We start from the raw sequence: 25,031 nt of genomic DNA on the forward strand, positions 1-25,031 counted from the left end.
AGCATTCCCTCTCGCCTTCTCATAGATGTTTTTAATCCAGTTGGAGCAAGTATTTTATTACTATTAAATACCTCTCTTGGCTCAGGATGTGTCCAAGCTGCCTTCAAACATGCCGTGGTAAAGCCACTACTTAAAAAGAAAAATCTCGACCCTTCCATTCTTGCAAATTTTAGGCCCATCTCCCAGCTACCTTTTTTATCCAAAGTTCTGGAGCGAGTATTCTATGCCCAGCTGCAGTCTTTTTTAACCACGCATGGAATCCATGAAAAGTTTCAGTCTGGCTTTAAACCCATGCACAGCACTGAAACAGCCCTTTTAAGAGTTTTTAATGATCTGCTCCTAGCCGCCGACTCAGGTAGCCCAGCTGTCCTGGTGCTGTTAGACCTGACAGCTGCCTTTGACACTGTGGACCATAGCATCCTGTTTTCACAGCTTGAACAGTCCGCTGGTATCACAGGCTCTGCCCTTGCATGGTTCAGGTCCTACCTGACAGACCGTAGCTTTTCAGTGCAGCTGGGTGCCTTCTCCTCTGCCAAAGCCCCTCTTACCTGTGGGGTTCCCCAAGGCTCGATTCTGGGCCCCATCCTTTTTCTACTTTACATACTGCCCCTGGGTTCAATCCTTACAAAACACAATGTCCCCTTCCATTGTTATGCAGATGATGTACAAATCTATCTGGCTCTCAATTCCAATGCAAACTCTTTACAGATATTGATGGACTGCTTGACAGAGGTCAAATCCTGGCTGAGCCAAAATCTCCTCAACCTAAACGAGAGTAAGACTGAGGTCATCTTTTTTGGACCCCAACCTCCAGCCTCCCCAGTTGATACTCTGGGCTCCCTGCAAAAAAACATCCTCCCCTCTGTCAAGAACCTTGGAGTGACCTTCGATAGCACTTTTAAATTTGATAAACAGGTCAGCAGCGTAGTTAAAACCTGATTTTTTTTAAATACGACTATTGGCTAAGACCAAGTCGTTTTTATCTTTTAAAGACTTGGAAAGGGTTATCAACGCCTTTGTAACCACAAGGTTGGATTACTGCAACGGTCTGTATGTGGGTATGGACCAGGCCTCAATTAGACGCCTGCAGCTAGTGCAGAACGCCGCTGCACGTCTTCTTACTGGCCACAAAAAGCGTGAACACATTACCCCAATTCTGGCCTCATTGCACTGGCTTCCAATTCGGTTCCGAATTGATTTTAAACTCCTTTTATTTGTTTTTAAAGCACTAAATGGGCTGGCTCCGGCCTATATAGCTGAACTCCTCCAGCGCTACACCCCAGCCAGAGCCTTAAGGTCTGCTGACCAGCTACTGCTGGTAGTGCCCCAGACCAGGCTCAAAACCCGAGGGCACCGAGCCTTCGCAGCAGCTGGTCCCAGGCTCTGGAACACTCTGACCCTCCATATGAGGTTGGCCCAGACTCTAGGGTTTTTTAAAACAAAACTAAAGACTCACTTCTTCTCCCTGGCATTCTAGTCCAAGCAGAGTATGACTATGGACAATTCCCTGTGTTGGATTTTTATATTTGTTGTGGTAATTTATTGTCTTCTGTTCTTTGCGAATGTAGTAATGTGTTATTTATTAATTGCATGAACAGCACTTTGGTCTCGACCAAAAATCGTTTTAAAATGTGCTTTATAAATAAAACCTGATTTGATTTGATTTGATCGAAATAGTGGATGAGTTACAGAAGATGCCAGCTGTCAGAGGATATCAGCAACGTAAAATTGTGGAATTGATCCAAACTTTTGAAAAAGCTCTTCAAGATTTGAGTGACCTTGGGGACACAGGTGGTATAAAAAATCGACTAGTAACCAAACCCATTGAGAGTAAACTCCCAGATACCCTCAAGAAGGAGTGGCTTGTCTATGCCACTGAAAGAAAACGTTCTGGTCCGATGCAGAATCGGTTTGACTGTCTCCTGACTTTCCTTAAAGAGCAAGAGAGCATAATATAAGCAGCTCGAGCAACTGAGGGAAGAGGAACCATACAGAAAGGAGGCCAAGGCTGATCCAAGGCATGCACCAAGTCTACCAAAATGACGACCAGGCAGGGTGTGTAATCTCTGGAGACGAGAAACACAGGAGAAAGCTCTACTTCAGCAGAAAGTTTAGAGCGCTGGAGCTAACGGAGAAAAAGAGTGCAGTGAGGAAGCTGGGAGCATGCAGGAGATGTCTTGAGGTCCATGATGGAAGCTCATACTGCAAACCTGGCTTTCTGTGCAAGAACCAAGACTGCAAGAATGAGCATGGTCCCGACCATCACTTCTACTTATGTCCCAACACCAAGGGGAAGACAAGCCAAGAAAGTCAGAATAAAAGCAGACCTGGTTCAGAGGGAAATAAAGACAGGAGGGGATGTACAAAGGACCAAGAAGACTTCCTCAACGAGCTACCTCCGGAGTTGGCTAAACAGTGTCTGGATCAGTGCTTGAATTGGGCCGGTACTCACCGGTACGCCGGTTACTTCTGATTTTTACCCATGTGGTACCGGCACTTCTTACTGAGTACCGGCAAGGTGCCGGTACTCAGTAAAATGCCGGTACTCAGCCGCCGGCAATATACGTATATATTGTAAACGCAACGCAGCGCAAATGTGGGTCTGACTCTGCCTCACAGAGGGTGACTGGCTGTCTACATGACGTGGCCTGCCGACATTGCCACTTTCATACAGATCATACTAATCCCCTCGATTGGTCTCTGTGTGTCATTCAAGCTCGGGAGGGTGTGTGTTGGTGTATGTGTGGCGCGAGCGAGCGAGAAAGCGCGCGCACCGGTTACGTGTATTGTTGTTAGCATCTGGTGCTAGCTAGCTGCGCTAACGGATATAAGGAGCTTTTTCAACAACAAGGTGGAGGGAGAGTCCTTTGCTGTCAGACTGAGAGGCTGATAACTACAGCTCTGGTGAGGTAAATTACTCTCTGAGTCTTTAGATATTTAACTTAGTTTAAGTTATCTCAGTGGGTCTCAAACGGTTCGGTCACCATTTATGTAAACACATATTTCCATTTGAGGGGGTAGTGATTAGTAAAATATGCATGAATAATACAAACAAAATGTTAACTAGGTGAAAAAAGGTAAGATAAACTTGTTGAGAGCTAAAACTAGTCTTTGCTGTTGCCTCAAAGAGGAGCAGGGGGGAGAGGAGGGAGACAGGAGAGGCCGATTCAGGAGCCCAGACACACTCACAACTATAAATGAACCAAAAACAAATAAACAAGTTTCAATGTTTTTTCATATTGGATATTGTATGTTATTTGTTATGGCCATGTACTTATGATTTTATGATTATTTAAATGTATACATTTTTGTTTCATATGGGTGTAGTCTCTTTATTTCCCCCTCAAAATGCACCAGATTGATGCATTTAAGTCCCAACATTTTAAAAAAAATCTTACCGGGGGAGCATGCCCCCGGACCCCCCTATAGGATTTGAGGCCCGGCCCCACTGTTCCCAAATAGATTTGCAATTTTTTTTAAATAGTAACCCATCTCCATATGTTTCTTTTGGGGTAGTAGATTTAAACTAGAGGGCTATCACTTTGTGCAGCAACGCTATTGACAAATAAATCCAGCAAAATGGCACAAAAAACTGGTAGTGGCCTCAGGGACGAGGGGTCATTTAACCAGCCAGTAGGAGTCAAGCTTTACTTTCTTTTATATCCATAAAGAAAAAGTAAATCTGTTTACAGTTGTTTCATTATGGATGTTGAGAGGTATCCATATATCTCTTCATTTTGCTCTCAAATTGCACCAGATTGATGTATCTAACTTCAATATTTAAAAAAAAATGTTCCTGGGGGAGCATGCCCCCGGACCCCCCTAGACTAGAGGGTGTCAGGTCCACTCCCCACTTATAAAAATAGCACTTTACCACTGCACCCCCTCTAATCTCAGATGCACCCTGAGTCATTTTGTTTAAGTACAGTGAGCCTTTCTAAAATATACAGTAAAGAGATAAACCCACCAGCATTATAGGATATACTATGACTTTGTGCGAAATACTTGTTGCTGATTTAGAGTACTGGCACCTTTTTTATTCCAATTCAAGCACTGGTCTGGATGTGTTCTCAAATGGTGCGTCAAGAACCCTCAGCACTAGAAAAGACCAGTTAGGACTTCTAGTGGAGAGTGGATTAAAGGAAGCACCGGTGCTGATGATGCTTCTTGAAGTCACAGCCAATGCTGGACAAAAAGTTGGGACATTAATTGATTTGGCCTCTGACACAAACGATATAACTCACAAAGCTGCAAAGAAACTGAACCTAAGGAGTGAATAAATCACACTTGTCATCCATGGAATTGGAGGGATGAAGGTTTTCGTGTAGACCCGAAGATACCTTCTAAAGATCAGAGTGAATACTCCCAAGGGCACCCTCAAATCACAGCAGTTGGTTTGTTATGGGCTTGACAGCATAGCAGATGTCCAGGGAAGTGTGACTCCAGGGCAACTGCAAAAACTATTTCCAGACATACCACTCTGTGAACTGAAAAGACCCAGGGAAATAAGTCTGCTGATAAGCCACAGAGAAGGTCAACTAGCACCTCAAATAATCAGAGCTGTTGGAGACCTATTTCTATGGGACGGACCTCTGGGAAGACTGTTGGAGGAACTCACCCTGAACTCTTTGAGGATGTTGCTGGGTCGGCTCACCTGTCCAAGACACATTTTGCCCGGTCAATGATGGCAGCTGCTGTCCAAAACAAGGAGGACATTGGAAGACAGCCACAACCAAACAAACAGGTCGTCGGCAGGTTTTGGAGAGACTCCGAAGATCAAGAGCTGGAGGAATATGCAGTCACCAGGGTAAACATCCGAGATAAACATGTAGGGTGCATCGCACAGCTAGCCATGCGGGAGACTGCTAACCTGCCTCCCTTCACCCACCTTGAAAAGGAGCGGCAGGTACTTCATCAGGAAAGCTACGTCGATGACATCTCACCTCACACAACAATCGTGAGCAGCTGTACACCATCACAGCAAATGTGCAGCAGATCCTAAAGGCTAGAGGGTCTGAGCTCAAGCCATGGGCGTTCTCTGGTCAAAGTGGGAGGAAGAAATGCAGCGACGGGTTGGAATCGGATAAGGGAAAAACCATGATTCTACCAAACCAAATGTGTGAGGAAAACAATAAGGCGCTTGGCTTGGGCTACATGGTGGAAGAAGACAAACTCAATGTCATGGTTGGAATAAACTTTTCCAAGAGAAAGAAAAAGATGTGACTTGGTCAAGACCTTCTACAGGAGGAAATCCGAGCCCAGACACCAAACCCTCTGACGAGATGAGAACTGCTGAGCCAAGCGTCAGGACTGTATGACGGTATCTCCTGCTAAGCAGAAAGGAGCCATTCTGGTGTGGCGGGCCTTCCAGGAGGCAAGAGGCAAAAGTTGTGCAGTAAAGCAGGGGTTCTTAACCTTTTTGACCTTGAGGCCCAATTTTTATAGTACAAAGTGGCCCGGGGCCCATTAAATATTAACACTGTATAGGTTTAATTTACCTCATTCTCGGTTTGATTTGTATTCAATAATAAACCAAATCCACTAACTGTTTAACAAGCAAAAACCTTATCAAATAAAATGACATGATAAAATGGGATCATCACAAATACTTTTATTAAACATGTGTATGTAAACCTACACATACTGTATCAAGACACCGAACAGGCTGATAATTCCTGGACCAAATCAAGCTGTGACAAGAAAAAATGTCAAGGATCAAGTCAGGCTTTTAAATAATAATAAAAAAGACCAATATTAGGATTTTACTTTAAATTAATAAAAAAAAAAAAAATATATATATATATATATATATATATATATAAATAATCAATCAATCAATAAAAGGGGGTGATAAAATAAATGCATTCAAATAATATAAATCTATTTTTAAATTAAATAAATAAACTAAATGAAATTGAAATAAAGTGCAAATGAAACTATAGCCTTATAATCTGCAAAGCTATTTGAAAATTGCTTCAGCAGTCTCCATTTTTGCATGGCAGAACCAGAATAATCTTTATATCTGTGACAAATGAACAATGACACAAATAATAACAACAATGAACAACAATAACAACAATAATACAACTCCCTTTTTATCTTGACCTCTTAATGAGACACTTGGGCCTGCTTCTGAGACATAATCAGATCCAGTCTGGGTGGAATGGGAGAAAGGCTCACTCTCAGAGTAGACTCCAGTGTTGCTCTGAGTCTGTTTCGGGCTTTGGTCTTAGTTGTGGCCACAATGGAGAATCCTGATTCACACAGGTACGTAGTTGTGAATGGGAGAAGGAGTTTCACAGCAACCCAGAATGAGCCCAGGTCCAGTTTGCCCCACTGCAGCTTTAAAGTGCTGTCAGTGGAAACGTCCAGAAGCTGGGATTCCAGGTGTGAGGGCAAAGCAACATCATTTGCAGTGGGATCCACTGAAAATGGGTCCAAAATCCACATGTTTCCCTCTCTGGGATCCTCAGGAAAGTAGTCACCAAATTTCTCTGCCAGTTGTGAGAGGTGCTGGGAGACTGAGTCGCTGATCTTCACCTGAGGGGAGTTTTCCAAAATGTCAGACAAAAGTGGAAACATGTCCATCCTATTTTCCTGGGCCCTCTTGGTCCACAAAGCAAGTTTCCTCTTGAAAGCTTCAACTTTGTCTGCAACACAAAATATGTTGCTGTTTCTTCCTTGAAGTGAGGTGTTCAGTTGGTTCAGTAGTGAAAAAATGTCACAGAGGTAGGCAAGTTTTGCTGTGAACATTGTGTCAGCATAGTAATCTACAAGATTAGATTTTTTCTCACTGAGAAAAGAGAAGACCATTCATTCCTCAGTTCAAACAAACGATTGAGGACCAGTCCTCTGGAAAGCCATCTCACTTCACTGTGATATAGCAGTTGGACATGATCTGCTTCTATGTCCTCACAAAGCTTAGCAAAACATCTGGAGTTCACAGCATTGTTTTTAATAAAGTTTATGGTTTTCACACTTACATCCATCACCTGGTGGAGGTCTGGTGACATCTTTTTTGCTGCAAGGCTTTCACGGTGGAGAAAACAGTGTGTCCATTTAGCTTCTGGTGCACGATCAAGGATCTGTCTAATGACACCATGATGCCTGCCAGTCATTGATGCTGCACCGTCACTGCACACCCCGACACAGTTCTGCCAGTCCAGGCCGTTCTCAGTGAAGTAGTTATCCATGCAGCGGAAACATTCCTGAGCCGTAGTTCGTGTTGGTAGCTCTCCACAAAACAGTATGTCTTCGTGCAAGCTACTGTCCCAGCGATAGCGAACAAAAACAAGCAGCAGTGCAGCATTCGTGACATCCGTGGACTCGTCTAATTGCAAAGGAAAAAAAGGGCTGCTTTTTATTCTTTCTATAAGTTGATGCTGTATGTCTGATGCCATGTCCGCGATACGGTGACTCACAGTGTCGTTTGAGAGTGGGATGGTCAGCAGCTTTTTTGCAGCGGCCTCTCCGACCATCTCACGGCACATATCAACAGCGGCAGGCAGAACCAACTCCTCCGCTATGGTGAATGCTTTCTTACTCTGTGCCACACGTCTGGCTACGAGGTAGCTCGCTTTCAATGCACATTTAGAGTTGCTTGTCAGTGACACGACAGACCTTTTCTGCATCTGCAGCCCACTTTCCTTCCTCTTAAAATATTCCACCGGCTTTCCCACGAGATTCGGGTGCTTGGTCTCTAGATGCCGCTGTAGTTTTGAGGGCTTGAGGGCTTCGTTGGACAGCATTAGCCCACACTCCACACACTGGGCTTTTGGCACTGCCTCTGTTCCTCCATTTACGAAACCGTATTTAATGAAGTCGAGATTGTATTTCCGTAAAAACTTTGTCTTTTGGGTGGGGGGGTTGGCAGGACATTCGTCTTCATTTTTTCTTTTAAAAAACTTCTCCATTTTTGCCGCTTCATCTATGTGTATTGGCGCTTGTTAACAACTGAGTGGTAATAAAGATACATTGACAAAAAAAAAACGCCACCACGTGGTCGAAAGCTGCACGCAGTCTCGCGGCCCTTGCGGCCCACAGGTGCAAAACTGAAAGTTTTTTGTGGCCCTCTGGGGGGCGCTGGCGGCCGAAGTGTGGGCCGCGGCCCTATGGTTAAGAATCACTGCAGTAAAGGACACATGGGACATGACACTCTCAGATAGGCTCAGGGAGGATGCAATTAAGCTTTTCGAGGAGTACGCCCAACTTTGCAAAATCAAGTTCAGCAGGGCACTAACCCCACCATGCTTTGCAGAGCAACAATTTGATGCATTTTAATAAAGAATGTTAAACTATATTTAAACTCTAATTGAACTTCAACTTATTAATTATCTGAATCCTGTGGCCAGATAATCAACAAAGTTTCCATTTTGCAGCAGCAGCGCAAAATGTTTCTACAATAATTAATATTATGTCTGAGTCTAGTTCTGTCTTATCAGCTTTGTTTCGAAATGTGTTCAATAAATAACGTTTTTTTTATTGTATTATTACCATATAATACATAGATTAAGAATAAATGAAACAAATAATACAACATTTACCTAAAAGAGCAGCAACCCTGATCTCCTCAGGCAGGTCTTTACGACCAGCAGTGATGCCTCTGAGGGTCTCAGGGTGCAGGACGGGGCATAGGGTTTATAAAAGTTCACAATCCTATCTTAACACATTACAAAAAAGGGCTATAAGAGTAATCAATAATGTTGGATATCTTGAACACACTAATGTATTATTTTTGAAGTCACAAATATTGAAGTTCAGTGATCTGGTTAAATTTAAAACAGCACAAATCATGTACAGAGCAAGACATAATCTACATGTACTTCCTAGGAAATTAAAAACATTGTTCGTAGACAGAGAGGGTGGGTATCATTTGAGAGGAAATCTACTTTTTAAACAACTCAAGGTCAGAACAACTCTGAGAAGTATGAGTATAAAAATCTGTGGGGTGATTTTATGGAATGGTTTGGAGCAGGAGTTAAAACAAAGCACAAGCATCATTCAGTTTAAAAGGATGTACAGAAACACCTTTTTGAAAAACTATGAGAATGAAGAAAAGTGATTGAAGATGAGAAATTATTGTATATGTATGCATAAATGTAAATGTATGTAGGAAAAACTTGCATTGTGATTTTAAAGGACAATCATTGATAAAGTAAGGGGTGGGAATTAATAAGCATTTGCTTCCTCCTACTCCCTTTCGGACACATATGATTTATTATTATTATTAATATGAAGACCTTTTTTGTTTTTTGTTGAATACAGATATTACCATGAATGTGGATGGATACTGTATTTTAACAATGCGGTATTCTGTTTTTCACATTTTGTTATTTTTTTATTTGTTTTTTAATCTGTTCGAAATAAAGAAGAAAGAAAGAAAGAAAACACAACAGCAATACAATTTTAAAATGGATTCTTAAAGCAATATAATCTTCTTTTCCTCTTACACCTACAGCGCACACCCTGAACAGTGTGCTTCTTGTTCACATTTTTCTCTGCACACTCAGATGCAGGACAAAAAAACACTCTTTTGCTATTTCATTTTCCAGCACATTTATACTACCAGAATTTTGCTTTACATCTTTATATTATTTATTTGTCTTAAGTCGTTTACTTTTGGTGAGTTAACCAAAGCTTAGTTTATTTAACCCTGGTTGTGGACTGATTCATTATTAGTTTTTACAAAAAATAGACAAGACGGCGGTTAGACAAACCAATATAGACCCCCGATACAAACAATCAGACAAAGAATCATGAACTCATAATAAACACCAGCACGTCAGCAAAATCATCCAGCTCAATTGAGTTTGAATTAAGTGGTTTCAGAGGGGGTAGGGAAACACTTCCAGTGGATGCACCTTGACTCGTGCTTAACATCCTTGTATACAAGTTTAGATTGGTGCCTGATGACCGTCCAAGAGCGATAACTATCTTATCCCCTTGCGACAACCACTACTCTATCCTAGTGGCGCTATGCCCCCCCCCCCCGATCAGGAGCGCATAGACTTTGGTCCTCTACCCTTTCTCTCCTCGACAACACAGTTAGTTGTAGTCCCCATGGACCAGCATATCCACTCACTATCGAGTTCATTAACGATGAAAAACAGGCTTGCTCTACACTCGCATGCCACTGCCCACCCGTGATCAATTAGCCTATCATTTTATGTGTGCACCACTGTCGACACCAGTCCCGCCAGCAAGTAGTGAACTGTAGCGCATCAGGAAATACACGCAACCCGCGCTGCCCTTCTTCTCCAGCAAGTAGGAAACGGATGCAGACAGCGAATGTACTTTTCGACCATCTCTTTTTAACAGAGATGGCGGTGGTGTGAGTAAAAGCTAGAGGCCCAGACCCTAGCCACACAGAGACGGTAACGAAAACGAACCGAATTCGATATAAAAAAAGTATTCCGTCCACATGCAATCGGCACCAGAAACGTGTCCGTCTACACAAGACCGTTCTACCCGCTGTGGTACATATGCCGGGCCTGTAAGTGCCGCCACAAAATACACCAAAAGCAGCGAAGAAGACTTCACAAGCATGCATGGCTGCCATGCTGTTTATTCTCCGCAGTGGATTTAGCAGCAGAGGTGGGGAGAGGCAGGGGCCAGGGCTCATTTATTTATCGAGCTATAAAACAAATGAATAACGACTATATAATAATATAAGAATAATACACAGAATCTCTCTTTTCCTCCCCCTCTCCTGACAGCCCGTCAGTATTTTCGTTATCAGAAAATGATTGTATAGGGCGTAATCACAGAGCCGTTTGGCCCCCCAGAGCGCTGCGCCCGCAGATCTACCTACCTTGGGACCCGTTATCGTTATCGCTTCTGCGTTTCCCTGTCGGGCTCATGTGGCCGAACCGTCTATATCAGGGGTGGCAACAGGCAGACCACGGTCCGGATCCGGACCCAGACGCCAACCTATATGGACCCGGACCTATAATCGATACATTAATAGGGGATTTCAATTTTGACGGGACGATTCTGTTCAACCATTGGTCAGACATTAAGGGGGTAAAAACGCAAATCCCGGCAATTTCTAGCGAAGCCTCCGCCATGGAGCATCGGCACTTTCGGCAGGTTATTCTCATGCTGCTGTTAATCTGGAGATCAACAGACACTAGCGGCCCGAGCATTTGATTATATAATCAGACAACGTCCGTTAAAAAACAGCGGAGAAGTAACGGGCAGAAATCCTCCTTTTCACGCAACGGTCCAGACATAGACATCAGACGGCGACACATATTCAGTTGCCAGTTACTTTGGCATTAGGGCAGGGATATTTAGATACTTTCCAAGGTTTGACATAATGAATTGTGCTACTTTTAAAGCAAGCAACGATGTTTTCAAATCTGTAATCAAAAAGCTCCTCAAAAACGCTATCGAAGCAGTTCCTGCCGTTGCTACGTTAGTTCAAACAGTAACAATGGACTATTTTTCTTAGCGGATGCATGCCAATTTAAATCAATACATACAAACAACTATTTTTTAAATCAATAAAATCATTTTCTAAATCCACAAAAGCATTTCAATTAATATTGGGAGTCATGTCGTTACTTTGTTGAGAATGTGGCCATGTAATAAGCGGGATGATGTGCAGCGGCGTGGTCATTATGGGAAAAAATAACACCGACAGGCTGATCAGGAACCCAACGCGAAGAGGAGGGATCTAGATCGGCATGTTCTTGTTCATGAGAGACGTTCTGCAGTAAGGAGGGGCGTTTCACCGACGACAGGTGTTCTTACTTTTATGTAGCTGACGGAATTCTTTTACTTTACACGACACTGTTCAACACTTAATTCTGCTTTACTCTTTAACTAAACAACCGCGGATTTCTTGAAAGACTCTTTCGCTAAAGATTTTTGAAGGTATCTGCGTTCTTGTGACACGTAAATACTGCGCTTCCTATGTTTTGGTGCGGACTGCGTTCACACCGACCCAAATGAACCGCACCAAGCGGCTAAACGCACCAGGGTTCGATTCAACCGGACTATACAAGGCAGGTGTGAACGCACCCTTAGACATTTTGATGTTCCGGACCTTTGCATGGGGACATTTTCTCTAACTGGGCCTCGTTGAATTTTAGTTGAATAACCCTGGTCTATATGATAGAGAACTGTAGCAGATACGACCCGTATCGTCTCCGTGTGGCTGCAGCCCAGGCTGTGAGTTTCTCCCTCTCAGATAGCACCTCACCAGCTAAACAGAGGCCGTTTCTCAATCGCGAGGAAACTGGCTTCCAAGCCAATATTTCAAGGATACTACGTCATCGAGTGCCGCCGGAGGACTGTTCCAATCTCCAGCATACTTGGAATTCCACCGAGGCCACGTCCTTGGTTTGGGGGTGATTTCGAGGCTGCTCATGGGTAGACTTCGCGTCCTTCAAATCCCCACAATGCTTTGCGCACGGACCAATTTCAAAAACCCTTGCGGAGAATGGCTGAACCTACGCAGCGCACCACACATTTAAATGTAAGTATGTAGTGGCGTTGAACATGTATTGGTAAATATGTTACTTTGTTGCATTTGTTATCACCAAAAATCACCGAAAGTAAAGCAAGTTCATAATTAGATAGACATCGTGAGGTATTTATTTTCGGTACAGTTTATGTTGAAACCGTTAGAGAGAGTGGCAGACTTGTTAGCCTGTCCCATTCTTCTTAGTTTTCCGAAGCCGTGGCTTGGAAGTATACTTGCTTCGTTTCTGAAGGAAGTGACTTGGAAGTATGCGACTACCAAGCCAGTATCCTCGCGATTGAGAAACGGCCAGAAACGGGAGAGGTGTCTGCACCCACGCTCCCGTGTTCAGCAGCTGGAGCTGTGCCTAAAGAGGCGATTGGGGTTGATATCTCTGACTGCTTCTTTCTAACTGCTTGTGTTGGCCGCTGAAACCTCTAAAATTCGGAGATTTGCCCAATACAAATCTTTAAATTGCTTTCACAGAGAAGTTTCACTTAACTGATGCCTTTCTTTAAGGTTTCTCTGAACATGAGCTGCGAAAATCAGCCAGGACAGAGTCCCCAGAAACTGATTCCCTGGGCGTTACAAAGCTTCAGATGTTCATTTACCGAAAACGAAAAATAGCGGCTAAGTTTCACAGCTAATTTTTTTTTTAGGTCAATCACTGATTCTGGTAAGGCAATGTCCAAATGTGGATTTGAAATTACACTTACCAGTTCTGAAGATTTGTTGGTATCCTGCCGACAACGCCAATTTTTTGGGGAAACTCCTGAAGCAATTGGAGACAGGACTCAGAGAGACACGAGGACAGCTGGAGCTTTGATGGCAAACACTGACGGTTTATTTGGAGCTTCTGCTGGAGAATTTACAAGACATGTCATGAGCCACGAGTTGAGACAGGTAGAGATGCCAAATCAATTCTGAAGAAACCTTCCTCTGGTAGGAGGTTTTAACTAGTTCGGAGTGTAATAATCAACATTCTTCAGTGCCACAGTGACGCGTCCTAAAACCCGGAAGTAAGCTTTTTCCTGTTCCTTCTACAAAAAAAGCAATGCAATTTCTCCATAGGATTTTGGAAAATAGCTCGAAATAAGGTCTGTGGTTGACACACATTTAAGAGACAGATCATGTTTTGTTCAGTCGGATAATCTCCACATGTCTACCCTACTTTTATAATGTTCTAATCATAAATCTAATCGATAGATTTATGATTGATAGAAGAAACTGTTCAGGTGGCGAGAGGTTTTGGTCCTGATGGAGCAAAGCCTCCTGCCAGAGGGGAGGGGGGTGAACAGTTTGTGTCCAGGGTGGCAGGGGTCGGCCACTATCTTCCCTGCCCGCCTCAGGGTCCTGGAGGCGTGCAGGTCGTGGAGGGATGGCAGATTGCAGCTGATCACCTTCTCTGCAGAGCGGATGACACACTGCAGCCTGCCCTTATCCTTGGCTGTGGCTGCGGCATACCAGATGGTGATGGAAGAGGTGAGGATGGACTCGATGATGGAGGTGTAGAAGAGTAGTGACTACTCTTATTTGTTTATTACTCTTATTGTAGTTAATTATAATCTATTACCTCCCACAAAAATAAATAGTTAATACGTACAACTATTTAAACGGGGTGCTGTGTTTGGAGTTAGATTCAAAGTTCTATAACAGAAAAACAAGATGTTGAGCACATGGGTCGAATCAAAATTGTTATTTTTTTATTTTTGTAAAAGAACATTTGATACAAAAGAACATATTTGGGCCCATTAATAATTCACAAGTACAAATCTGCTTTCTTTCTTTTACCCATGCAGTATGTAGCCACAAAAATACATTTTGTAAAAAAACGATTGATTGTTAAGTTGCTGGATAAGCTGAAGAGTCCCTTAAAAGCACTTTGGACAGCAACTGAATCAGGGTTGGAGTCCATTCACTTTCGTTATTATTTTTTCCATTCCATAAAAAGTGTCAGAATTTGTAAACCTTTTAGCATCCAAAAGTGAATTCACACATGAAAACTTTGCATAAAACTTTAATCAAATTACATATGTAAAGTTGAATTTAAAACAACCATGACTTAAACATGGTTTAATTCCTTCAAATGCCAATAATATATATTTTTTCAGTTCTAACCAAAGTAGATTTGATTTCAACCCTTACACAAATTCGAACCTAAACCTTTTTTTCCAGACAAAAACATTGCATTCTTTCACCACGGCCGCACACACAAAACAAAACCTGATTTGAATATTCATTAATAATTAAAGAAAGATTTTACCTCGACAAGGCACTCCATTTTGACCTGCAGGGAACCAAAACATGACAGGTTGAAAACAAGAACTGCAGAAATTCAAAAACACCGATCAGTTCAGATGCAGAAGGAAGTTAAATAAAAAAGACAAAAGTAGGATACAATCTAAGTTACAAAAGAAGACTTTCATTTGAGTGGCGTGTAACACCACTGTCAATTGAAATTATATTCTGGATTTTTTACAAAGGAAAAAAAAGATGACTGTAGGCTTCCCTACAGCACATGTACAACCTTAAATTAGCTATGTTGCCTGCAACACGGCTCATTCTGTAAACTCATGTGACTAAATAACTATTGAGTCACACATTAATCAGTCAAAATTATTTTTGCATCATGAGCAAATGCAAAGGTTGCACATGCACTACAACAGGCAAGACAGGAAGAAAAAAAAAAGGCAAAATATAAAATGTGCTACAGAAGCTAATTTACAAACAAACTCTTTTTTTTTTTTTTTAAACTAAAGGACACATTTATCATCGCATGATCTGCTTGGCTGAACCAAGCGTCCTGCCAGAAAATAAATGAAAACATTTGTACCACTTTAAATAAATATGAAATTCAACCAAGCAATCTTTATATTTTACACACACACACACACACACACACACACACACACACACACACACACACACACACACACACACACACACACACACACACACACACACACACACACACACACACACACACACACACACACACACACACACACACACACACACACACACACACACACACACACACACACACACACACACACACACACACACACACACACACACACACACACACACACACACACACACACACACACACACACCTTAGCTTACATAACTTAAAACAGGAAAAATAGTTTGACGAAGACATTTCTAACTAAAACAAAACAAGATTTTCATCTGAGTGCATGATGAGAATGTTTGCTGCTTTTCTTCAACTGAATACCAATGTGGTTAAGAACCAATTCATGAAGAAGCATGTGGGGACCAAATGTGAACAACAAGAAGGAATTGATCCTTTTGAGGCTAACATATTTGATTTAAGGCATGAACGCTAACTTTCCAAACTCTTCCGGCCCGTCCACACAGCTGTGTGCGTTGAAGCTTGCCGGCGGGCGTGTCTGAAACTCGACCAACAACCAATCACTTAAATCTCCCACCCCTGACACACAAGCAGCGGTTTGATTGCCTAGAGCTTGTACTGGCATATGATTCGATGACGCTTCTGCCGAGGCTTCAAAAGTTGAACATTGCTCAACTTTTGCAGCGAGCCACGCCAGCAAAGCTCCGCTTCCCACAATGCAGTTCGGCGAAAAGTGACGTCACCCCATTCAAAGTGAATGGTGAAGCTTTCAACTCTTCTGCCCATTCACTTTGAACGTGGTGACATCACGCTTTGCCGAACTGCATTATGGTTCCGTCGCTTCACTTTGCTAGCGTGGCTCGCTTCAAAAGTTGAGCAATGTTAAACTTTTGAAGCTTCGACGGAAGCGTCAGCCAATCAAATCATATGCCAGTATAAGCTCTAGCCAATCAAACCGCGTGCTTGTGTGTCCGGGGCGGGAGATTCATGTGATTGGTTGTTGGTCGAGTTTCAGACACGCCCAAGCTTCAAAGAATGCCGCTGTGTGGACGCTGCGTTACTGAACAACCCCAACACATCCCTGGTTTCACTTCCTCCTTTCACTTCCACAGAACTTTCCCTGAAGGCCTCGCTGCTCTACACTGGTTAGAATGGGCACAGCACAAAAACAGCTGTTCTTTGATTCACCCATAATGAAGGAGATGCTTTTATATGAATTATAATATGAAACGATGGTTTGTGAGGAGCTTCCCCCGCATGACAATAACAGTCATGTGCTTTGTGGAGCATCGGTCTACAGGCATCTGGTGATCTCACTTGAACCCTTGACTGAAAATGTTTCCTTGTTTCTTACTATCGACCTACATTACACCCCATACATGTTTGCATCAAAATCATTTTAAGACTTTGCTCCGCTCCCCGAACACCTGAGACTATAAAGGCTAAACGCCAAGCTAACTAATAGAGAAACACAAATTCAGTATTAGTTTTAAAATCACTAACTGCAGCACACCATCATAACCTGGTTTCCCGCACACCAACAAACACATCCCGGATAATTGCTTGTTTTTCCACATCATTGGCGACACTGAAGTCTCTCCTTTTGTCATTTAGACACTAAGATAAAGATAAAATGGCCTTTAAGTTGTTGTTTTTTTTTATTTCCAAATGATTAATATTTAAAATGTTATGGTATCCTTTTATTTTACCATATTATACAGCATGATAACATCACTTTTAGAGTAGCTGAAGCGCAGGTAAAAAGCGTTCCTATAAAGGAACTACATCCACCGTGTTCGTAGTGAAGACCATAAGTTCATTTTGCCCCTTGTTAGCACCAGACATTCACCAGTGAAGTATTAACTGACATATTTTATGTGGTAGAACAAAATGTAAGAATCTTGTAAGCTTATGTTAACAACAGACCTTATTTTAGGCATCTAACCAGAAAAAAACAAACATCGACTTTGAGAGGATGGAACCCGGCTAAAATGTTAACTCGTTTCTGGATTCAGGACTTATTCCTGCACCACTCTTTTGTGGAAAATAATATTGAAAGTGTGAAACTGCCTTAAGGATAGTCCCACACTGAATCTATACCGCTCATAATGATAGTTTATCGATGACCTTCAGCTGTGAGATGCTACATTTTCCCCCTTGGAGAAACAATGTCTAAAGACCAGCCTTGTGATTTGTATCTGTATCTTGTTGGTGTAAAGGAAACCAGCCCTATGAGTCCATACTCCACACACCAACACCTGCTCATCCACTTGAATTAAACATTATCAATAAGAAAAGAAATATCAAAATAACATTCATATAAATAATTTAAATAGCTATACTAAAGCTAAATTCTTGGTCTAAAATTGTAATGGCCAGAGAAGTGCTAATAATGTTATTTTAGGGACTGAGATTTTTACACAAAACATTTTCCCGGCACACTTAAATCATTAATTTTGTGTTTTTGACAAAGATTTGCAGCCCTCAATTTGAAGCCTATAGGGAAGGAGGGAAGACATCTAGAAGTCTCCTTGCTCCTCCTCCTCGTCTCCTTCATCTAACTGTCCCCCAACACTTGCGATAGGTCGCCAAAGTCACAATCGAACAGTTCACTGATGCCCTCATTGTCCTCCAATCCAAAGTGGTAGTCGTGACTGTGAGGCGGGGACAGGTTGATAAAACCGTCCAATGGGAGAGGGAGACCGTCTCCATTCAGGAAGTCCGAGGAGGAGAGGGGGGACAGGTTGAAGTCGGGCATGTCTCCGAGGCTGGAGAACGGGTCGCCTCCCAGGAGAGATTCTGGTGTAGAAAGTGAAATGTCAAAGAACATACACAACCATGGTAAGATTGTTCTAGATCATTTTAGATCTATCATTATTTGGCAAACATGTGTATTAACCATTTTCTGAAGGTGCATGTATATACACATTTGGAGAGGTCAAAGCAGGATAAGCACAGGTGGAATTTGTCAACAATAGCTGCACGCCTTGTGCTGAGTCAGTTCCCAGGAACTGTGTTGTGCTTGCTGACTAGTTGGCAACGAACAACATTGGTAACACTTTTGCCTTTCCTGGTAACTGTGGTTTCATCAGCTGTTACACAATACGAAGTGGTGAGGTCACAGAACAGCCGGTTGCTGAAATGCATTTTGACACAGTTGGCACATTTTCGATTAAACACATTGAAGAAAGACTGCATCAGCCATACCATATTAGCTAGTCCTTACTTTTTACAATGTGAACACAATACTGGCGGAGTTGCACATGACAGTTGGAAAAAAATGGGAATCATAGGTAGCCTTAGTAGCTACTTATTTGTATGTGGAGTACAAGCTTACCAGCATGATGGGTAATACTAAATGTGACCTAAAATGTATTTGACTGCATTTCATTTTAAGTAAATGTTTTGCAGTGAAGGTACAGGTCACACTGTTACAAAATAAGGAATACTCCAACTCCACTCTATAGACAATGTAGGGGAACATATCTTTATCAATCTGATCTCTTAAAATAACAGATTTGTACATTTTGAAGGGAATCCTCCCTTATCATTTAAGTATGGTTTTTACATTTATTTACTGACAAATGTAAATGCTCACCTGTTTCCTCCCCTAACGCCATGGAGGAGGGGTCCTGCTGGGAGGTGGCTGTCACCGTGGACGACGTAGACGCTGGAGATGATAAACCCACCTCAAGAGCGGCTGCGGATGTTCTGGCTTGCGATTGGTCCATGGGTTGTGAGGGAGGCGGGACCAGGGAGGTGTCGGAATCGGGTTTGGAGGGACTACTTCCTGTCACGGGGCTGCAGACGCCGGAACTTTCTTCTGGACAGAGGAAGACGTCGATTTGCCCCCGTGTGCTCTTCAGGGACACCTGGTAACCCTGAGAGACAGATGTGTACACGGCACAGTTGAAATACGGTTTAATGTTTCTTTAGAACTATTAAAACATTGAAAATATGTATAATGAAACTAGCAAGCTTTAAGGACGTTTACAGAAAGAATACATATTTATAGGGATGCTCCGATCGCCAATTTTGGGGCCGATCGCCGGAATCAGTATCGGTCGATACCGATTGCCGATCCGATCGAGTGGGCGGGGCCTAAATGGAAGATTTAAACATCACTTTAAATCTTCCATTTAAAGTGATTTTTAAAACTCAGTTAATGGGGCTCATTTACTGGAGCTTCCACAAACAACAACCAACTTAATTATTACATTCAAATGAAGTACATTATTCAAGTTTACATTCACTTTGGATAATAACGCGGGAGAAATGAGCGGAAGCGCTCTCCTTTCCTCTCTCCCCCTCTCTCTCTCTCCCTCTCCTGACAGCCTGTCAGTATCTCATGCAGCTCACTGATGCAGTAATGAGTGATCCGACAGTGAAGAATAAATATATTTATAACTAGTTTAGCTTGTTTCAGAGGTAGATAAAATAGCTAAGTGTGTTAGGTCTAACTTAGTGTGTGTGTTGCTCCGCTCACCGGTCCGTCACAGCGGGCGGAGCTGCAGGATTTCTGCTTCACACACGTTGCATACCGCTGTTTTACTTTCTTTTTCGGACACCTTCAAATAATGCCAGACCGGTGAAGCCATTTTGGCGAGCTTGTTTTGCCGCGCACAGAGAAAAGCGTATTTTACGTCATAATTTTACGTCATGCGATCGGCTCTCGCGATTGGCATGTTTAGAGAGAACCGATCGATCGGTAGAGAGTGAGTATCGGCGGATCTCGATCGGTGACCGATTGATCGGAGCATCCCTACATATTTACAAAAGTTTTCAAAGACTTGACATTTTTTCATGAAATTCATACACTTTCATGAATTTGGAGGACCTGTGGGAAACATGACCTATGATACTTGTGTAGTTATATTTATTTAGTTAAAAAGTCAAAGCAATCTGGTTCGATATTATAATGTTTTCATGGGATTTTATTCCTTTTGTTGCTGTTTTATTTGCAGTGTCTTCTATCTTTTCAAGAATTACATACCAATACTTTTCCAAAAAAACAAATAAAAACTGTAGACATTTATCTGAACTTAATTGAGTGAACTGCTCCACTAAGTCCTAACAAAACGTGAGCAGGTGTTGATTGCATACTTTGATTGAGGAATTATCTATTCAATACTCATTTCACTATAAACCTAAATAAAGTTGCAGCTTGCAGGAGGGAGAACGCCTGAGAGTGTCCTTCTTGCTGTTGGGTATATTGTACGTAATTTCCAGTAAATATAACAACATAAAATGTGTGTTTTGTGATGGAAAAGTGCAAATGGTGATGTTGAATTGGTCACCTCCCCAGTCTGGTATAAAGCACACATGTGATATGTTATTGTTTTCACAGTGCAACAGAATGTATGTTAAATGTATACAGTGTTGGGACATCAACTCACTCTCGTCGGCATCATTACGGTTGTTCTTGACCTATTCCTTTTTCAGCTTGAGAGTAGAGTTGATTGTCTGTTGTTTTTTTCTTCCTTTCAGATATATATATTTTCGAAATGTAGAACAATTGTTGCCTCGCCTACCTCAGAATCAACATGTTTTAAACAGTGAATAACATTAAGGCCCGTACCTGGCTGGGTTCTGAAACCTGCATCTGGGTCTCTGGTGGAGCTCGGATCACCATGACCAGCTGGTCCGGGGAGTCAAACGACTTCTTCAGGTCCTGGCAGCGCACATAGCCCAACGTGAAGAACCGTTAAGGAACACAACAACAATCTGCAACACTGTCTTAAAGAAACTCTGCTATCTTGGGGCTTGTTATCTTTAAGTACCATTTTTTCCCGAGCGACAGTGACATTAAAAAAATATTTCTAATGAGAAATCACAAGTCCATGCGGCCTCCTCAAGAAAACGTTTTTTCCTTTCTGTTAGTGCACCATAGTATTTGTTCGACCGCTTTGAGGCTTGAAGTTGAAAATATTTGTACCTTTTCATGAAAAAGCGCTGGTGACATCGATGTAGAAATCAGGCGAAGCTGGTTTTTTTCTGTGTATTTTAGATGGAAACTACCATAACAAATACCAATACGCTTATTTTGTTGGAGCGCATCGGTGAGGACTTATGGTCATACTTTGATCGTTCTACTGGCTTTATGGGAGTCTGAGTGGGGACAGGCTCAGTTCCCAAAAGTTTGAGAATAATCGTTCTCTTGGTGTTCATTTAAAAAAAGATATAGTGGCACAAACAGTTCATCCAAGGAGATAGAGCTGGTTTCTCTTATCAAGCCGTGATACATCAAGGTACTTATGTAATTAAAATAAGTGCTAGGAGGAGGCTCTTCCTAGGGCCCTAGCAGGGCATTTCTGCTAGAAACAGGGCTTGGAAGGGCACTTAGCTAGCTGTAAAAATTAAACAAGTTACTAAAACTGGTGTAAGGATATTTCTTGTTCTGCTGGTCCTCTGTGAGCAGTCGCAGCTGTAGGTTGCATTTTGAAATGAGGTCGTCCAGCTGTTCCTCAGCCTCTGTGAGATCACACACCTCCCTCTGCAGCTCCTTATGGCGGGAAACCACTGCCGCATCAACTCGATTACCACTGCACAAGAGAAATTACAGAAAAAAGTAAACAATAGTTGAGCTTTATAGAATCCAAATACAACATACCAGCAACTTCTTAAGTTTTTTTTATTGCAATAGTTGGTGTTTATTTAGTCATGTTTGGTTCTCATGTTAACTCACAGCCACTGGATGTTGTTCTTGGACTTCTTGGAGATGAGCTGGATTCCCTCCAGCACGTTGGTGATGTCGTAGATGCGTCTCTTCTGGACATCGAGGACCTGCGAGGCCCAGTTCAGGTCCACCACACCGTCAGCAGACTGGGACAGAAGGTTCAGGAAGCGCTTGGTGGTCAGGTTCAACGAAGTGTCATAGCGGGACTTCTCCGTCGTTGTTCGAGGGACTGAAGAGAGGAAACATATGGGTTCTGACATTCTGCTTTTAAACAAACTGGGTAGTTTGTTTTTACTGTAAAACACCCCCTTAATGCCCTTCAGCAGACTGAAGCAGTACAGAGGAGCAGCATCTCTCCTAACTAATGGATTATAGGCTTATCTTGTCTTCCCGACAAAATAACATGGCAATTACAAGTGGGAAATTACAACTCAAGAGTAAAAACTATCATTCTTATTTTGGATTGTTCTGGTTTCATGTGATGGATGCAACTGGGATTATTGGACTATAATTATAAGTTGATTTAAGTAAACCTTACTTTTCAACTGGCTATTTAATGTGTTAATGTTTGCACTCCCTGTCAAAAAGTTACATTATGTATTAATCTTATTACTTATCCCATGAATTTGTAGTTTTTTTATTTGTGAAAGTACACTAAAATTGTCACATAAACTACCAAACCCTGTCTGTCTTCCACACTCCATGTGTTTGTGCTGTGGCAAAGTCTATGCAATTTGTTTTTTTTCCAATCATTTGAATAATTTCTGATATGAGTTTGCCTGCCGTCGTCACAGAATGGCTGTTGTCTCTGCTGAGAACAGCTGTTTTTTGGACGATGACGTCTAAAACAAAGGTCAAAGTTTGTATGGTTTGAATGGACGAGCTGCTCACGTGTAGCTGCTTCTGCTGTGAATTTTGGGTAACAAAGAGGAACAAAAAGCAGTGGTAAGCTGTCAGTGTGTGTCAGTGTGTGTGTGTGTCTACCTCTCGGAGGGGCAGGTGTGGAGGGCGATGCTTGGCCTATGGACGGGCGAGTGGTGCTGAAATACTGATGGTCACTATCCAGGTCCAACTTCCTCTTTACCTGCAGAAAACATATGGTCGAGAAAAAATAAATAATCATGAGATCATAACAACAATGTGTTATGAGGAAATTACTGAAAATGAAACTCCCTGTTGAATTAAAAGCAAATCGTCTTAAAGCAACAGGTAGATGCCCTTATATTCTTCCAACATATCCCCGTATTACTCACCGGAGGTCTCCCGAGGGCCGGTCGCCTCTTGTCCTGGACATCAGCAGGGCCCTGTGGCGTGGCAAACAGCAGGATCTCCCCCGTGCTGGTGGGGGCTGCGATCGGGTGGAGTCCCTCATTGCTGGGGCTGGTGATGATCACTATCTGGTGGTCCTCAGCCAGGTCAATGCTCCCAGAGTTCAGCAGAGTCTCAAAGTCAGCCAACAGATCCTCTGATGTGTGGCCCGTGATCAGAGTCTCTGACATTGCAGTGTGTCACTTAAAACCCCTTTAATGGACGTCAAGGGTTGCACATTCAAATGCTGCAACTTGAGTTTCAGCACACTCTTGGGTTTGATAGTAAACAATAATAAAACCCCTTAAATGTTTGCTTGGTTATGGGTAGCTTTAAAATTGCTTAAAAAAAGTTCCCCTCTCTGCATTGTCCATCTTATAAACAATCAATTACAAATGCATTATAACTAGCAATATTACCTAGATAATAAGCTAACTGCTCACCACCACTTTAAGGCTGGTGGTGACACAGCAACACAGGATGTTATGCCAAACAGGAAATTTGGCAAAGAAAACTGAGCTAAATGCATAACAACTGATATAGCTCATATATTAAAAATAAAGAGTCGAAAATGAGCCGTGGCAGAAATAAACGCAGGGGGTTAGCGAGCTAGCATGGGAGCAAGCTAATCTTTTGTTGTCATCTGTCCTGTCAGTACAGTACAGCCGTGAGGCCTGGCCACACGCACCTAACACAACCTCTGCTAACAAGCTAGCTTAACAACAAACAAGTTAACAAACTACACGGTCAAGCCAAGAAAATAGCTATTTAAGTATTTAAAACATTAGTATTTCTCCTTACACATAAGTAAGGGCTTATTCAAAAATGATAGTAAAACTTTATAGCAGCATTACCACAGTGGGCTATCGAAATAAAAATATCAAACCGACACTGTAACCCAGAAGCATTTTGCAAGCACATGTAATGACGCGAAAGCCAGTTAAGAGGAGTGTAAAGCGGTATTGTTGAATATGAAAATATAGGGCAGATTAGCATGCTAGCTGGGTTATTAGCTGCAATTCTCCAACCCCCTCGTTTTGTTGGGGCACGCAGGAAGCAGTCTGACTAAACTGGAAATGTAAGGAAATAAACCGGTGAAATAAACCCTCATCGGTTAAAAGACCATCTGCGGTTCCGTGGGGTGTTCACACCGGGCGCGGTCCATTTATAAAAGCGCCGCTCCGACCCCGATATCGGCTGTTATTGTTGTTATTGTCCCAGCTGATCTACATCTAAACAGGGATCGGACGGTTTTCGCGCGAAATCTTTTTTGCCGCGAAAGTGCCATGTGCCTCAATCCGACGCTTGCCATTGGTCGACAAGCAGCCCTTTCCGGAGGAAGGGACCGGCTGCGTCTGATTGGTGTAAACAGTTGTCTGTTATTTCAGCGTGGATTCCTCATGGATTCATCGATGTGATGTGATGTTGCATTCAGTATCCAGCATTCAAAATGATCGTTCTAGCATCACGTTCGTTTTGTCATCTTACATTGAATAACTTCACATTTGTATCACTTCATTTCGAGAAAATGGTTACCCATTCAAAATATGGCGATAAACAAACTTAAGTGTGTTTATACCTATGTTTTCCTGTTGTGTCATTCGGAAAACTGTTATTTGGAGAAATGTTGAACCTCAACCATATTTTCTGATGGTTGCAGGAAAAAGAAGGCTGTATATCCGTTTTGTTAATATTTTTAACACCCA

At 42.3% G+C, this 25,031-nt stretch overlaps 2 protein-coding genes across 2 annotated transcripts in view; both read right to left on the reverse strand.

The window, feature by feature from the left end:
• The window catches only part of LOC307036707 (protein-glutamine gamma-glutamyltransferase 5-like), a 69,377-nt gene extending 55,937 nt beyond the window's left edge, over positions 1-13,440 (reverse strand). The window contains exon 1 of the mRNA XM_079677251.1: positions 13,183-13,440. The gene's annotated coding sequence lies outside the window, so the exon portion shown is untranslated. The remainder of the gene's footprint in view (positions 1-13,182) is intronic.
• A 712-nt stretch (positions 13,441-14,152) lies between these two features.
• e2f1 (E2F transcription factor 1) lies at positions 14,153-24,549 on the reverse strand. The gene is made up of 7 exons (XM_079675959.1): positions 23,271-24,549; positions 23,002-23,101; positions 22,027-22,246; positions 21,731-21,883; positions 20,920-21,034; positions 18,940-19,222; positions 14,153-18,140 (listed from the first exon to the last, which is right to left on the reverse strand). The coding sequence occupies exons 1-7, from the start codon at positions 23,514-23,516 to the stop codon at positions 17,899-17,901; spliced, it is 1,359 nt and encodes a 452-aa protein (XP_079532085.1). The 5' UTR covers positions 23,517-24,549; the 3' UTR covers positions 14,153-17,898.
• Between the last annotated feature and the right edge of the window lie 482 nt (positions 24,550-25,031).

Source organism: Notothenia rossii (assembly GCF_949606895.1).
Source record: "Notothenia rossii genome assembly, chromosome: 4".
Lineage (NCBI taxonomy): Eukaryota > Metazoa > Chordata > Actinopteri > Perciformes > Nototheniidae > Notothenia > Notothenia rossii.

What these genes read in the sequence shown, in the direction of transcription:
- e2f1 (XM_079675959.1), bottom strand. Translation starts at nt 23,516, where the DNA reads ATGTCAGAGACTCTGATCACGGGCCACACATCAGAGGATCTGTTGGCT. An exon ending in CGGCCCTCGGGAGACCTCCG is followed by an intron (nt 23,102 to 23,270) that starts GTGAGTAATACG and finishes TGTTTTCTGCAG; the next exon opens with GTAAAGAGGAAGTTGGACCT. An exon ending in AAGAACAACATCCAGTGGCT is followed by an intron (nt 21,884 to 22,026) that starts GTGAGTTAACAT and finishes TCTCTTGTGCAG; the next exon opens with TGGTAATCGAGTTGATGCGG.